The sequence below is a fragment of the Oxyura jamaicensis genome, chromosome 2 (genome assembly GCF_011077185.1).
Source record: "Oxyura jamaicensis isolate SHBP4307 breed ruddy duck chromosome 2, BPBGC_Ojam_1.0, whole genome shotgun sequence".
NCBI lineage: Eukaryota > Metazoa > Chordata > Aves > Anseriformes > Anatidae > Oxyura > Oxyura jamaicensis.
Genome location: NC_048894.1, coordinates 37,165,523 through 37,182,366, shown reverse-complemented (window position 1 = coordinate 37,182,366; position 16,844 = coordinate 37,165,523). Strand labels below are relative to the sequence as shown.

At 42.0% G+C, this 16,844-nt stretch overlaps 1 protein-coding gene across 1 annotated transcript in view; it reads left to right on the top strand.

Annotated features, from left to right (window-relative positions):
• Positions 1 to 15,103, top strand: part of RFTN1 (raftlin, lipid raft linker 1) — a 95,976-nt gene extending 80,873 nt beyond the window's left edge. The window contains exons 8-10 of the mRNA XM_035318864.1: positions 7,784 to 7,887; positions 9,245 to 9,326; positions 12,701 to 15,103. Coding sequence (XP_035174755.1) covers positions 7,784 to 7,887; positions 9,245 to 9,326; positions 12,701 to 13,093 — 579 coding nt within the window. The 3' untranslated portion in view covers positions 13,094 to 15,103. The remainder of the gene's footprint in view (positions 1 to 7,783; positions 7,888 to 9,244; positions 9,327 to 12,700) is intronic.
• The last annotated feature ends 1,741 nt before the right edge of the window (positions 15,104 to 16,844 follow it).

The following is a 16,844-nucleotide window of genomic DNA, read 5'->3' as shown; positions in this document are numbered from 1 at the left end:
CAGGAGACCCAGTTGCCTCTGTTAAATCCTGTTGGAATTCACCCTTATTTGCTGTAAGCATGGAATAAGGAAGGGGCAGAGGGAGGGACTGTAGAATGGGAGGAAGGAGACAGAGTTCAGTAGCCAGTAAATGCTTTATTTCTATTATGGGTAGTTCAAAATATTATCAGAGTGAGTACTGGAGTGGTGGAATGCCTCATTGTTGTGGAATTTCTTATTTTTAATACAGGTTTAGCTGTGATTTAGATTAACCTTTTCCATTTGTTATTTTTGTACATACCAAGGCAGCAGTAGAGGCACTGATGGACAGCATGACATGAATGTGTGTAATGGATTCTAGTTTTAAATTTGCATCAGATATGATTGTCTGGATGAGCTGTGAACTTGTTCAGATGTGGTCTGAACTGTGCAAATTTATTGTGCTGTATCCCAGTTAAGAAGAAACACATGAATAGAGTCCCAGCCACAACAAAAGAAAGCTGTTTAAGACAGGAAGACATATAGCATGTACTGATGCCCTCAGTAATAACGTGTGTGTATATATGTCTGGAGAGAGCCTTTCTCACTGAAAATATAAAGTTTTGCTGTTTAATCATAAAGGCAAAAGAGAGGGGCTGGCACACCTCTTAGCAGGGAAAGTGCTGCCTTTTTAATTGCTAAGGCTAATAGAAAAAACAAGCTGAACAGTGTGATGCACTGGGTCTGTGTGTAAAATGTCAGTTTGCAGAGGATGTAAAGCTTGCAGCTGTCACAGTATGTGGTCCCGCCAAGCAGCAGACAGGATGTAATAGCTCTGAGTAATTTAACTCTTTCTTCTCAAGCTAAGTAGAGCTGTGACATCCTCTGTGAATGACCAGAGGACTTCTAATGACAAAATGCTGCTCTCATCCCTGTCATTTTAACTGTAAAAATGTCAGGGCATGTTATTTCCACTGCAGTCTCTGAGACCTAGCCCTAAAACTTGTATGATGGTTTTAATTCTGCTTGTGTAGGCAAATGTGTGTAGACAGCTCTGATTAATCAAAGCCTGCATGATTTCCCTCTCCCTGACTCTAATCTGTCACCTTCTCTCCCCCATTAGCCATGACAAAATAGCTAGTACTGACTTTAAAGTTGTGCTATAATATTTATTTTTGATTCTTCATTGTCCTTCTTCTGAAGTCCTGTTCATTCTGAAAACACTGTCCTTAATTTACAGATATTTTCTCATTGAAAATCTTCAGCTTGCGATTCATCACTTTTTTATTTTCTGCTATACCATATCTCTGGTACACCAGCACGAATAAAATCTCAAGTATATCACGGTGTTGCCATTTCCCTTTCGAAAGTGATTGGGGTCAGTGTCTTCTGTAGGCATGGTAAATCTTTTACCGTGTGACATATCAAAAGATTTAAAAATGATCTCTGCTGAGCCTAGGTTGCAAGTTGCCTTAATGTAAGCCTTTAGAAAAATTCTCTGGACATGAAGGTTTGATTTGACTGTAGATTTGATTTAGGTCATACGTCAGTTAAGCCAGGTCTGTTGTAGCCACAGAAAAAAGGCTTGACGAGGTCAGCAAAGGAGCTGATGGCGATGGGCATGAAATGCAGATCTGTGAGTGACCCTCTTTACCATCCAAAAGACATCTATGTCGTCTGGGCATAGTATTTCAGTATCTTGCCCCTTGTTGTTGTTTAAGTAAAGCTGAACAAAACCTTCAGGAGCCTGTTATCTTTAACAGGCTTTTATAATTGTTGTTTCTTTCATTTACGTAGGATCCAAAAGCAGCGTCAATGCCTACATATTTGTCCACTGAACTCAGTAGACGTATGCTCTATATAGGATTAAAATGCACGGGTGAATCTTTCTTTGTGTGTTTTTTTTTTTTGATAAATTTAGCAAGATGAATTTGGAACTTTCCAATACTTTGTTGTGGTGCTCGAGGTACTGGAATCTGACAACGCGAACATTTCTTCCACCTGAGTAAAGGACACTTGAGCTAAATGGGCAGGAAAGCACAGGCTTTAAAATAATCTGAATTAAAAAATCACTTCCTATCTGTAACATTTTGCCTAGGTTTGCGACACGATCGCTGGTAAGAATTAGTTCCCACTCAGCCATAAAACCTTTCAGGAGAAAGTGAGCGTACCAGATCTGATCCTTCCACTTAAGAAGAAGCTGTAAAGAGGCATTTCAGACCTCTTTTATTCTTTATAAAGTCTCACAAAAGGCACAAGTCTTCTTCTTTTTCACAGCAGGTCATCTTCACCCAGGCAGCAGGGCACTGGCTTATGCACCTCCTTGACCCCGTGCTGCTGCTGGGCAGGTAGAAGGTGGGCCTCGGCATTTTGAGGAGCAGAGGAAGCAGGCGCTGGGACGCATGCAACCCTGCAAGTTAGAGAAGGGCAATTTTCAAGGTCTCCTCCCCTGTTGACTGGACCTGGGGCTGTGGAGAGTCTGTTCTTTGGCTGCGTTTCTTGCTTGGAAATAGATGATTAGTTTCATAAGGGTGAAGTGGTGCACAAAGCCTTTTTGCAGAAGCCAAAGCCTGTCTGAGAATAAGGTGTAACTGAGGGAAATTACACCAGGGAAGCTCTGTTGAGGAGATTAAGCTCTGTGTGGTAAGGCAACCTGCGTTATACAGGTTCTCAGATAGTGTTTTTTGTTTGTTTGTTTGTTTTGCTTATTTAGGTTTGTTTTTGGTCCAAAACCAGTTGAAGGATAAATGGAAAAATTAGCACTCACCTAAAGATATAGCACGCAAATGTTGCAGGAATTGGGAAACTACAAATACCAGAGCTATTTAAGAAAACGTATGAATGGACTGCTAGATCATATTTATTTCTTGTGCTCCGTGGCCAATTATGTGGAATTGTCCTGTCACGAGGATGCTCCCTGCGTGATGTTAAGTTTAACACATTTCCTAAGATGTCTCCACGCTTCCTTTGAGGGGAGCACACCGTGTCAATACATTCACCTCGAGGAGCTTTTATAAATGCCCTCCGCTTTTGTAAACACAAAGCAGTGCTGGTACACAGATGTGCTTCTGTGTTACGGGTGCAGGCAATAACAGGACTCCTCAGACATTTATTTTTACCAGTTTACACATGCTAGAAAGTAGGATGTGCCTCCACAGAAGTCCCTGAGAGAACTGGACTTTGTGGGCACAGGAGGCTTTTTATTCTATTTTCATATTATTATTTTACTCTTGACATGGAGACAGACGTAAACTGTACTCAGCAGTGCTTGTGTGTACTGAAACTGGGATTGGGTACCCTTGAATCTCAGAAAAACTGTCTCAACAGGATGCTACCCAGTGTAGTACTGAAGCCTCATCCTACTCTCAGAAACAGTGCGCTGTGCATGAATTCTCATATAATAAGTAGTCATTAATAAGAAGTCTAAATTACATATACCCAGGACAATGAGCAAAAGGCTGCCCATAGATTCATTTATTCCTGCTTTTTGTTTGGTTTGGTTTGTTGTTGTGTTTTTTCATTGTGTTTTTGGTTTATTTTGGCTTGGTCTTGGGGGGCTGGTGGTGGTGTTTTCCTACAGCACTGTCTGCCACCAAGGTCCTGTAGTGCATTATATGTTGAAATATAGGAGGAGCACAATACTAGAAGAGCACAGTCCAACTTTTATTGCTGAAACACCTGAGGAACTTCTCTTTTGCTTGCAATAAATGGTTTTAATGGATCGATAGTGTTATGTTATTAAGAGAAATTATTTTGTGGAACAAGTTTGAAAAAGGAATGGAGAAATCGTGCCAATTTGGAGCTTGCACGTAGTCTCCTTGTCTCCCTGCTTACCTTCACCAATCCCTCATCCTTCCTGCAGTGAAATAGCAAAAGCCGTGGCTCTGGTGGCAGTGGAGCCTTGCAGCCCAGCGGCCAGGAGTGCACGCTGCCCCTCAGTGGGTTCTCTGTTGTGTTTTTTTTGTCAGGAACTGGGATGCCACGCACTGTCTGTTTTCCCCCCACAAGGAGTAGGTTGCGCTCGCAAAGCGGCTGCGTTTCTCACTTCCCATCCTCTTTGCCATCTGTCCATAGACCTTAGATGCAGTCTGTTAGGATTTGCTCCTAAAGGTTTTTATTAAGATTTATTTAATGGGATTTTCAATCTTCCACTCTTTAATCCACGTTGGAAAAAAATATTAAATAGTGACAGTCCATAGCTGCCTTGTAACTAAATCACATTCACTTAACCCAGAAAAGAATGATTTCTAATGAACTTTTTTCAGTCTCAGAAGAGCTTAGTAGTTGTCGTGTTTATTATCTTGCTGTGGTTAAAATTGCCGCAGTAGGGGGGAGAAAAGAAAAGAAAAGAAAAATGGTTAATGCCGTTGTTTGTGTGGCTTGCCCTAGATATTATCTTTATCGTTTTTTAATCATGTTTTTTATTCTTTTCTAATGAGGAAAAGCTTCTGTGAAAGGAAAAACAATCCTGAAAACAAACAATACAACTATAAATAAAATGAATTCTTTTCATGTGATGTAAGTCAAGGGAAAAACCTAGCTCAATATGCTCTGGCTTCTTGACACTCAAGGTGTGATCAGAGATTACTTATCATCTACAGGAGAGTGGGAAGCAAGTTAATTAAAATTTTCCACCCTCTCACTGAATGAAATGTCTCCCAGTTTGAGGCACATTATTTGAACACTTTGTTTTCAGTAGAGAGAGCTCTGGCATCTACTTGCTGCTCCTGGTGGTTTTCAAACCTGAATCTGTTAGGCAGAAAGAGCACGGAAATTTCCTCTTATGAAACTGTGTGCTTGAAATTAAATTTCCTCCGTCTGAAATAGTAGTAGATAAAACAATTTTAATACAGTATTAAATATAAAATAAATATGTTTCTCTTCCTCTGCTCCCAGCCCCCAGTATATTGTTGTTTAGGAGCACTTCAGCCCAGGAAAGCATTTAATGTGACACCAGTTCTTTGTCTAGCTGTCCTGAGGTCTGTATAACCGTGACTCCTGCTGGTAGGCAAATTCTGGTTGTGGGATGGGATTACGGCTGCTGATTCGGGAGGGGGACGGATAATTCATTTCTTGCGGTTTTAAAGCTGCAATTACCTGCATTTGCAAGGAAGGAGCTAGAAGCCCGTATGAATTACACCTGTTTATTCAGGAGCGACTCTTTCTCTTGTCTGGCACCTTCAAACGAAGGCAATTATTAGGAGGAGTTCGTTCCCCCGGGGACCTGGGGAAGAGGTGCAGTGCCCGACTCCACCGAAGCGTCGTGCAGAGTCGGTGAGGGCTTGTCAAAGGGCCTGTGGAGCTCGGAGGAGGTGTGTACCTCTGCATAATGTATACACATCCTTCCTCCAAACAGGCCATCATGCAAATCGTGGTGTCAGCCACCAGCCCGTACAAAAAGCAATAAACCACCTCACAGCACTCTTTCAGCAGATTTTTTTTTTTGCCTTTTCCATATTTTCCTTTTATTTTCTTTTAGCTTAATCGACTTGATTTCCAGTAACTTTACACTTTTGGATGCGATTTACCTTCTCTTTTCCCTTCTGCAGCACTGGGACTGTGCAATGCAGCCTCATCGGCTGCAGCTGGTGCTTAATCCTGACAGGTCAGACAGGTCCACACCAGCCCTGTCTCGCCTCTCGGAGCCTGCGGGGACCGCGGGCTGTGGCAGGAGCGACAGCGCATCCCTGAGACAAGTTGGCTTCTGCAGCAGCCAAATGAGCTCTGCGTGGTACCCACGTCCTTCCTCGTCGCCATAGTCTTTGTCTGGTTTTTGACATGTTTGTTGGGCATCCTGATGTAAGGAGAAGGGTCTCCTTGGTAATCACTGACCTTAGGCAACGAATTCAAAATAGAAGTCCTCTTTGCAACACTGGAGGTTGCTTCGGGCACAAGCAAGATCTGCTCTGCCAGTCTTTCCTGACCTGCTGTTCTTACACTCCCTAATGAGTGTAAACCCTCTGGTTTTTCATTTACAAGCACTGTGTGACAGGAATAGGTCAGATCCTATTACGTTGTCCTTCCAGGTGCCTCGTGGTGGGCTGGCGATGGTGGGTGCTCTGACCTTATTCTTAATGCTCCTATTTTCATCTGCCTTTTTGGAAGGCGTTGTTGGCCAACCTGATAAATCTCAGTGTGTGCTTAATCTGTTTTTGAGACGTTAGCTATTAAAGGCATCTAGATATGTCATCATTTTTTGCATTACCCTTGAAAACTCTATTTTAAAAAATGAAAAGCAGGAGGAGATACCCTTCTAACAGAGGTTGTGGAGAGAGGGGAGGGAAAGGAGGAAAATGGGAGTCTGGAGAGCCTCTGGATCCACTACAATCACAGCTGTGTGATCCGTCCGTATCGCTTCAGAGGAAAGGAGTCAGAGGCCACGTGGTATTGCTCCCTTTCTCAGGACATCTCTTGCCTCACCTGGGGTTAGCAGTGCTGGTCTTTACATGCTGGTGCTGAAAAGTAGCTGTCAAAGTCCCTGAAAGCCTCTGCACGGAAATCAGAGGTGACATTAGTTGAGTGTTGTCTTGCAGGCACTTTCTGAGGTAGATTTTTCAAATGTTCTCCTTTTTAAGCAGGAGTGGTAGAGCTTCTTCAGCTATTTGCAATCAAGATCAGGTTTTGAATAGGTATAGTCAGGCAGTTATTCAGTTATGAAGACATCAAGTGACCTGTAGTACATGCATTACAAGAAAGGAATAGCTGAGGTTGGAAATCACCTAAATACTTTGAAATGCTACGGCAGGATTTGGATTAATTCTGTTCAAATGACTGTTTCTACAAAATAAATGGATTCTGAGGAAGAGCTCTGATTAACATTGAGGAAAGTATTGTGCTTTACCCAGTGTTGAGAATTGGCAATTCAAACTCCTTGCATGCACATGAACCCAGTGCAAGCGCTTGAGCTTTCTGGCAAATCCAATTGCTATTCTGATGGAATATAGCTGGATTTGTAGGGGCCAGTGGCTGCCACTTGTCTGCTTTGCGTTTATTAAAAACTAGTAAATGTGCTGCAGCATCTATTCACTAAATTAGTGGAAGTCTGGGCGATTAGACACCTCACTGGAGCAATCTTTGTTGAAATCACCAGTTCTCTATGTGTGAAGTGCAGGCTTTGCCATTTATTAGAAGGAGCATTAGCAAGGCTGTGTTGTGTGGATCTGTGACTAAAGCCAGACTTCTACACAGAAAGGCAATGTTTTCGGTCTCGCCCACGGATTTCCTGATTCAAAATAACAAGGAGGCAATGCGTGCTCCTGGGTGATAAAAGGAATGGACCTGCACTTAGGTTTTGTTTCTGTTGTTGTTGGCTATTTTGGCCATGCTCTTGATGCACCATTACAGCGTCACCTAACAGATCTCAGGACAGATCTTCAGGGTTTACTTTAGCCTAGACTAAAGACTTTAGTCTAGACCTTAGCCTAGCTTAGAGTGCAGGATCTGGGTAAAGCAGCGTTGTCTTTTATCTTCTTGAATATCTGTTTGCCTGGGAGGAGATAACTGGTAAAATACAACGAGTTTGTCTTGTTCAGATTCAGAAGCATAGAAAGCTTTATGGATGATTTAGGTACTATTAAAAAAAAAAAAAAAATCACAGCTGTTTACCATTTTAAGGAAATTCATTTAACACTTAGGATGAACTGGTGATTGGTCCCGTGTCTCACGTTTTCCTTCCTGCATAGCTGAACGTACAAAATGATTCACTGCAACACAAAACCCCTCTGCCCCTCCCAGAAAACCTACATGCATTTTTTTTTAATTATTTTTGCCACAATGAATGTCACGCTCCAAGTGATGATGTTAACTGTTGATTTTTCTTTCCTAGGGAGCTGAGGTGCAGACAGACTACGTCCCACTGCTGAATTCCCTTGCCGTGTACGGCTGGCAGCTGACGTGTGTGCTTCCTACCCCAATTGTGAAGACAAACAGGTAGGGAGGGGGCGAGCGCTGCTTTTTTTTCGGCCGTGAAGGCACTGTCTGTGCACCACAAGCAGTTCTCTGTGCAGAGATTTCCTTGCCTGCACACAATAGCTACCCTCGCAAACCCTCCTGCAGCTGTTCGCTGGGTTTCCTGAGCATCACAAGCCACAGAGGGCAGGAAGCACATGGCTGGTGGGCAAAATAATGCAGCGTGGCCCTGTGGTTTCTGCACTTATTTTCTGGGTATTGGCTTTGCCTCTATGTAAAAAAAAAATATATCCCTGCACTGGATCTCCTAAAAGCTCCACTTCGAGCAAAACTAAAACCTGGGGTTTGGTTTGTAGTGAGATGTTGCCAATTTGAAGAAAATTTATTTTATTCTTAGTCAGTATCTGTCTAATGGTGCTGGTGTACACAGTCTTGCTGAGCAGAACCACGTGAGATGAGTACATCGTCACTCTCGGAGCTTTGTTTGCATATATAATCACTGTGGGGTCTATTTTGCTGTTACCAATATTTGGAGCTTTTAGACGTAAATGCAAGTCACTTAAGAATACTCTGCACAGTGGTGGTGAAAAACAGTCATCCTGCTTGATAATCACAAAGATGAAACATTCTGGATCTAAACTAATCAGGAATATATTTATATATAAACCAATATGATCACTCATTATTTTTTATATTAAAAATTAAAAATATGCCCAGTTCTTTATGAGATATAGATGAAGATTGTTTCAGCACATAAAAGCCTAAAAAGTAGAGGCCATCTGTGCTGGTGGAAAAATAGGATTTAAGTCTTTCATGTATGTTTAAATATAGGAATGAATGAAAAATCATAATTATGATTTTTAAGCCTCCCTTAAAGGCGTGTATATATATATATGTATATATATTTCTTCTGGCTTTCTGTGTCCGATTTATAACTTGAGTGACACAGGTCAGGTTGACAGTGCAGAAGGCACCCAAATCCAGCTGCAGGTGGCACCTGTAGGGCGTGCAAAGCCCCATCCAGGATGTGTGCCCCATGGGGGAGGGAGCCCTCCTGTGTCACTGAGACTCTGCTAAGCACACGCACCTTGGGACGCAGGTTTCCTGCTGCTTCTTCACCACAATTTATTCTGGTTACACTCTAATGCTAAAACATTCAGCAAAGTTATGTCACAGGCTATCAGGCTAACCAGTCAATCTTTTTTCCCCCAAAATACCAGGCTGCTCAAAGACACTGGGGACAGGCAATGTTTAGGTCATCCTTCATTTTGTTCTTCTTTGACCTGCAGAAATAAATGACTGAGATGGATTTTCACTTTGAACGGTGCTGCATGTGGATTTAATTCATTCTCAGGAGTGTGCATTTGTTTCTTTTCAGGGAAGGGAATTTATCTACAAAGCAAATTGTATTTCTTCAGAGACCTTCTTTGCCCCAGAAAGCAAAGAAGAAAGAATCTAAGGTAAATAACCTTATGTTCCTGGCTTCTTTGTGTTTTGTTGGCAGTATTTTAATATTGTAATTGATTTCCCTTAGAAGTTAAAATGGCCTGTTCAACATTTCTGTGCTAAAGAGGCCTGGCAAACAGTAGCAAGACACAAGGAACTGAACTGTTCAAATGAGAGGAAATGCTCAGATGATGTGAAAGCTCTTGTATTTCATTCTCTGTTGAACGCATGGCAGCAGAAGACGTAGATTTCTCTTTACAGCTCTGTCATAAACCTGCATACGTGACTTATCAAGTCTCTGCCCAGATTCACTGTCTTGCAAGGTGGAACTGGTACAACTGTCTCCCAGCCATTGCCTGGCTTTTCTACTTAAATTGTTCTCTGTCTTGCTACAGAGAGAGCCTAGCACAGTGCAGGCCTGATCACGGCTAATGTTTCTGTCTAGTGCGAGGGTTAACAAATCCTGCTAGAATGTAAGCAAAATGTCCCCTGAATCCACCTAACTGATCAGAGGAGGCAGCTGACAGCTAACATTGCACGTGTGGATACACGTACGTATTCACGTTTCCCTTTTTGAAAGTGTAGCTGTGGGAACCCCTGCCCAAACCTGTCAGGCTGTACGGCTGAGGAGGAAATGCAAGGACTGCCTTAAATTGGAAACTGGGCAAGTGCTGACCTCCCGATCGAGTTTGAATTTGCCCTGCCCTTTCAGCATACAAGGGAATGATCGGAAAGCCAGGTGAAGTATGGAAAAGATCTCCGAAACAAAGTGATGAAAAAGTTGCTAATACGGCCTCATTTTTTTTCTAGCTCTGTGCAGTTGCCTGAGTGTTGGCTAGCCAAATGTCATCAGAAGGATTGGTGTGCTCGAGGCCCTGCCAAAGCTGAGCTAGAGTAGGATATTGGGAATGCGAGGCGGAGCTGAGCACTGAGAGCATTTTACCCACTGGTTTAGGGAACTACAGATAGTTTTCATCTATAAAGCCCTCACTGGACTGGAGCCTGGTTCTGTGAAAGTCACCTGTTAGATACAGTGGAGAACAGGAAACTATTTGAACGGACCGGAGTAGGAGAGAACTGCTGGGAGTATGGCTGTGATTTAGGATTTACCCTCTCTTGTTAGTGAAGCTGGAGCCAAATTACACTGTGAACTTGCTACAAAGCCCATCTTTCTTGTTTCTGCTCTTCGTTTTCAAGTGATTAAAGGGATGCTGGGATAAGGGTTGGGGTGCCCATACTCAGTCATTCTTTTACTATCACTTTGTGTGGTTTGAATTGAAGGGGCGGGAAGCTGTAATCAATTGTAAGCCTTCAAACAGAGAAAACAGTGTGATACTATTTTCTTGTATTGTAATAACAAATGCATGCCACCCAGATGACTCAATAATCTGCTTACATTTTTTCATTCGGGGACGTAAAAGCTTATTTAACAATGTTTGGTTGACAAAACAAAGGATTCACTTGTTGGCAGTATTAAATGTACGGACATACTTGAGGGCAAAAATTACTAGCATGCATTTTCAGCCTAAAGGTCAAGGAAAATAGGGCACATTGGTTATAATTATATAGATATTTCTGAGACTTGGCCAACGTCTGTAAATGGCTGTTATGAGTCACTTCAAAGACACCAAACTTAGCATTTGATTAAGTTGCTGAATATTCTGCACATGTAACATCATAAGCTCTCAGGGTTTTTTTCAGCTTAGGTAGGGCATGTCTAAAATGTTTGTAGATAACCACTTCGTGGAGGGAAATACACCGATAAGATTAAAAGGATGTTGCAGTGTTGGAAACGGATCCATCCTATCTGTGCTTACCAACCCGCTGCTGTTCAGTTTAGCCACGTGAACAGAAAGGAAAACGTGCAAGGATTGGTAGAACGTTTTTCTCTCTCTGGTAAGACACAAGTACTCTTCTCAGTGCAATATTCAACCGATGATGAGGTAATCATGTTCATTAACTTAATTAAAAAGTGGTGCTTATTTCAGCAGAAACTAGCTGTATACATTTTTTTTTTGGTGAAATACAGTGTATATGCCTGAATAACTACACATGCATATGCACAATCTCCTACGGTTTGATCTTTATCATGTTCAGGGCTCTGATCTTGTCTTCTGTCAGAGAGAGCTCTGAGTTACAAAGGAGCTGTGGGTGTCCAGCACTTCTGCAAATCAAAGAGGAAAACACTCAGGTGTCTGTGAATTTTAAACAATTGAGCTCCAGAACTGAGAAGCTACCTTTCACTTAAATACCATTACAATTTATAGAAAAAGGAAAGAAAGCTTCCTCTAAGTTAAACTAAGAATCTTGTGAAAGCCAATTCCTTTCCTTTTCTTATTATTTTATTTAATACTGCCTTCTGACAAGCAGCAGGAAAGAGCGCTGCTCCATCTTTGCAATCTAATAAACCTAATGGGCTTTGAATTGCTTTGTGCTTAAGGAATAAATAGCTAAATCAAACATTGATGAATGTAAATTGTTCTCTTGACCAACTTTGACACAGCCATGGCCGCAGGGGAAAAAAACGGCTTTTTTTATTTGTGACATACGGAGAGTACTGAGCACTTCCTCCTAACCCATCCCTGAATTTGCCTCAGCATGGACAGCCCTGGTGAAATGGCTGTGTGTGCTCACGTGGGCTTAGCGTGCTGTAGGACGGCTTAGCAGTGGCTTGGAAACTGGTCTGGCTTTCCTTGAGAAGTACATATATATATTTTTTGAGGAACGAAGCATCTATATTAATGACATATTTGTCAGACTCTGTGTATGTTAGACCTGTCAAGTCAGTATTTCCAGGTTTCAAGGTACTGCTGTTTGGTTTTCTTTCAACAGTAGTGAAAACAGTTCTGAAATGGCAACGGTGGCAAGTCTTGTGGCAAATGCTGCAAGATACAGTATTGTCTCTTCAAAAAGCATTCCTACAAATAGTGCAGAATATTTTACTGTTTGGGTATAGTTGTGGGCATAGTGCTAGTTCCCCTGTTAGCCTGGTGGAAGATGATGGAACAATACCACACAACTGCTTCCTCTGTCAACACTTGTGCAGCTTTCCAGACCTGCTTTCCACACAGTGCACACTGTCTGCCAGGATGCCCTGGGCCCCAGTGATGAAATATGTTTTAGAAAGGACCCTACTGGGTACGTACAACAGCAGAAGCAGAATGCATAACAGTCTCCTTTCTCTGTGCAATAGATGCATACATACATGTAGGCACACATGATCTTAAGGCTGTCTGATTTAGTCACGCAATTTTTTTCATCTTAGGTCTTTCTGGTCAGACTAACTTCGAATTAAAACTAAATACCAAAAACATTTCAACTCAGGAAAGCAAATGTCAGCCTGAGATTGTTTCAAGTGGCCGTTAACATTTGCATCTCTTATTTGTAGTTTCACTGGAGGTTCTCCAAAGAAGACATCCACAGCAAACAAATGAAGAAATCCGTGAAGGCCAAGCTGAGTAGCGGGGAGAAGCAGACGTCGGAGAAGCAGGAATTTGAAGTCACAGAGAACACAAGAAACTTAGAAGCACAAATCTCAGCAGCAGCAAGGCCTGACCCAGAGCAGCAGCCAGGTGACGTGATAGACTTGGGGGATGAGGTAGGTGGCAGCAATGGCAGAGGTACCCATCACGATGGGGCATCGTCGGAAGAAACATGTCCTGCCAGCTGCGATACCAATGAAGACGGCGCTGGGGTCTGCGAGGAGCAGGGAGTGGCGGGGCAGGACTGTGCTCCCGGGAGCGAGGGGCCAGGACTGGATGTGGACTCTTGCTGTGAGTAAAAGACCGACTTTTCAGGAATCCTGTGAGTTGCTGATATTTTGCCAAGACAAAAGAACAGATTTCGCTAATTGCATCACTAACTCCATTGCTCAATTCAGCATTTCTTTGGCATTGTACTTATTTTGCTCCTTAGCATACTGCTATCTCGATGTTTTAACTACACGGGGCTTTTTAACCCACAGAAATTAATGCCAAAATTCTATCCACTTTACAGAGTGGGAAAGGCCCTACTCCATCTTCTAAAGGTACACTTGAAATTGAAAAGTAGGGACAGAAACATACTCGGGATTTTCTGTGACTGACCGTAGCAAAATAGGTTTGTATCTAGTTCAAGGCGAATGTTCCACTTGCTCAGATTTTACTCTGTAATATTTTCTTGTCCACATATCTTTGCTGGAGAAGTTACTGTGCCATATGTTATTTTGTCACTAAGCTTGTAGTGTCATGAAAACGGTATTTGGGCTTAAACAGGCTGAAACCGGGAGGCTTAGATACGAAGGCCGTATCTGTATTTATCTCAAACAGCATATTTACCGAGGATACTCTCTTCTGAATTTTATTAACTCTCGCAGATCTTCAAGCAATAAGCAAATGATATACCTATTTTAGGCACACTGGGTAAACAAGCCTCATGATACACTTGTGTGAGGCAGATGACTCCAACATGAAATGACATTTCCCATTCCCGCTGCTTACGTTCTCTTTGCCAATCAAGTTCAGCAATAGTTGTGGGGGTTTTGGAAGGCAGAAAAGCAGATAAAATGGCAAAGCTGGTTAAGACTACTTTCAGTGGCTCGCCACTAAAATAGGAATTAGATGTCACCATCTGCCCCTTCCATGTGATTTTCCCCAACTTCCTCATTGCTATGAAATATGTTGTGGGAGAGAACTAAAATGATACACAAATAGCAGGGGTCAGTGGCCTACACGTGTCACTAAATGACCTTACAGAATACAAAAACCTTAATAGAGTTTTGTTTTGTTTTGTTTTTTTTAATACAAGTAACCATATTTGGGGACCTAACAGAATTCTGTAACATTACCAACATTTTTATCTTTGGAGCTATGTTAAAATATTTACAAGTGATTGTACATGTGTAATATAATTTCTGTACCAATATTCTCCAAGCACTTCAGTGTTCTTAGAAAATGTAGGATCTAGTTGTTTCTCTCTTCTTTACTACCGTGATCCCTATTTAGAAGTGGTCACGCAATCTACTAGAAAAGGTGAGAAATATATTCTGAATTTCCCTGTTCATTTTTTTTTAAGCAAAAGCTTTGAAAGTGATTTGTTGCTTTTTCCCTGGACTGATTTCTGCCTGATAATTTTCCTTACTCTTCTAACCAAAATGCCGTACAACAGAAGAACTGTGTTCTGCATCAAAAGCACACCTAGCGTGGTTCAAAAGCCTCTTCCATGCCTTAAAATTATACAGTTGGCAGAACACTGCAGAGAAGGGGAAAACCACGCCACTTTGAATATTCATTTAATTGGGATAATGGCAGTCCAGTTGAAACCATTCCATTTCATACCTACGAAGTACTGTAATATTTTTTTCATTGATTGACTGAAGAGTATTTATTTTGAATTCTGTGGTTGAACCACAGGACTGTAAGTAAATTCAGTTTCTGGCGGTATTTTTCAATTATTTCATTCTGTTTCTTGATATGAGGCTGAAGTTCCAGTAACGTCAAAACTTTGTTATTTCAGTTGTTCCACATAAAGACAAGGTCTCTGCTCTGGACAGTTTAAAGTAGCCGTCTGCCAATTTTACTATCATAGGATACTTCTACTGATGGTTTCCCTTTTAAGGACTAGCTTTATATAAACCTTGTTTAAAAACTCCTGTATTTAATGAATATTTTACTTGTAAGAAGTGTTGCAACAGAATGAACTTTGCAAATACTTTTGAATAGCGAAAGCATTTACTGGATTGCAATTCGACCTCTTTTGGATCCCAACTGCTTACAAAGCTAAAGAGAAATAAAGTTCATGAGGAGGTTTTCTATTCGTGGTAATTGCTCAACTGCCAGTTGTTTGTCGCCAAAGGAGGAACTCGGGGTCTTGGCGTGGTGTTGAAGTTCCTAACTTCTGAGTTAGCTGTAGTCACTGAGTGCTACAACTTCTTGGTTTCTTGGTTTTCTGTCACCGGCCTGACCGGGCACGTAGGCTCTGTGAGGAGGTTTCCGTGTCTGATACCAAACTGTTCCCGTACCTGTCAGAGCAGCTTAGGGTTGGGTTTGACAAGAAAACTGCTGGTTTTCCGTTTATAAAGTGCAAACAGTTTTAGTTTTATAGTCACGTAATCAATTCCAACTTGTGACTCTGAATGAGTCTGAGTTAGTTCAGCTGTCTGGAGTCAGTGTGTACCTTCACCGTGCCCCTGTCTCAAGTCGATGTGTGAGCTTAGTCGACGTGGTGCCTGCACGCCCAGGGTTGGTTGGAGCCCAGGGGTGGCGTTACGGTGCGACACGTGTGGGCTGGTGAGTGACCATGAAGCCCTACAGCACAGGCAGGTGGCCCTCTGGGGTGTTTTAACACATTTTAACACTTCCTTGTGAGACCACAAAACTCACAGGTGCAGACCAGTCGCAGGAGTTGCCTCTCGACAAGAGCGTGCAGGTTATGCTGGCAGGAGGAGTTGTGCAGGCTGGTGGCGCTTAGAGCAAGCGGGGCTCTGAATGAGACGAGCGTTAGAGAGGATGAGTTCAAAGGGAACAATCCAGACAACCAAAGCAATGTAAAGGCTGAATGAAGATGGAACAGAGGACTGGCTAAATTAAATGAAGGATGGAAAAGGGATTGTTAAAACAACCCCTTGATTTTGAAATCAAGGATATTGAAATTGATACAGTTGGATATTGAAACCAGCACCAGGGGGTCAGGATAGAGGGGTTGAAGGTGGGTTGAAAGTCCAAAATGTTCAGGCGTCAAAATAGTTTATGTGAAGTTTAAGAGAGGCCAAATGCACAGAAGTTGTATCTTCTTACACATCTTGTGTAATTTCTTTAATTGGTCTGTGTACTTGCAAACAATTTCATTAAATAACAGCGCACAGTTGCTTTCACATACGCATGGAAATGAAGCTAGAAATGAAGTAGAAAACAATACACAATGTACACTGTTGGTTTTATTTTTTTCTTAATTTGGCTCCTATATCACCCTCAGTTTCCGAGGTGAACATTTGGATACCCTGCTTTTTCACTGTAGTTTCTGTGACTCAGTTCGTTTGCCTCAGGGAGCCAATTATAGGGCAGAAATAAAGCACTTCCCGATTTTCATGCAGGATTTTCATCATCCTGTAACTGAAAAGCATAAGCAGAGCAGATACTAATTTCTTGCCGATAAACGCTTCTCAAAGGCATGAATAGTGCTGGCTAACAATACCAACGCACCTATGAATTAAGAGTTGTATCCAAGGTTGTCAGTGGAAACGTGCTTCAGGATTTAAAAGGCTATCCTCGCAAAAGCCTTCATCAGCAGAAAGGTGCCTGTGGTGCTCAATGTGGCAGCTGACTCTAATCAGTACCTTACCTATACACTGAAGGGCTGGAAGAAAAGGCTTTCAATGTAAGTGCTTTCTTTTATTCACTCTAAAAGCACCCTACTAACTAAAATGATGTAATAACTGAATAGTCACTATTTTCCAGTTAATTAATGCAAATCCAATAGGAATACTTCATATTCGTTGTATCAGATGAGCACACAGCAAACTGCTAAAGTAAATGTCACAGGGGGACGAAAACGAT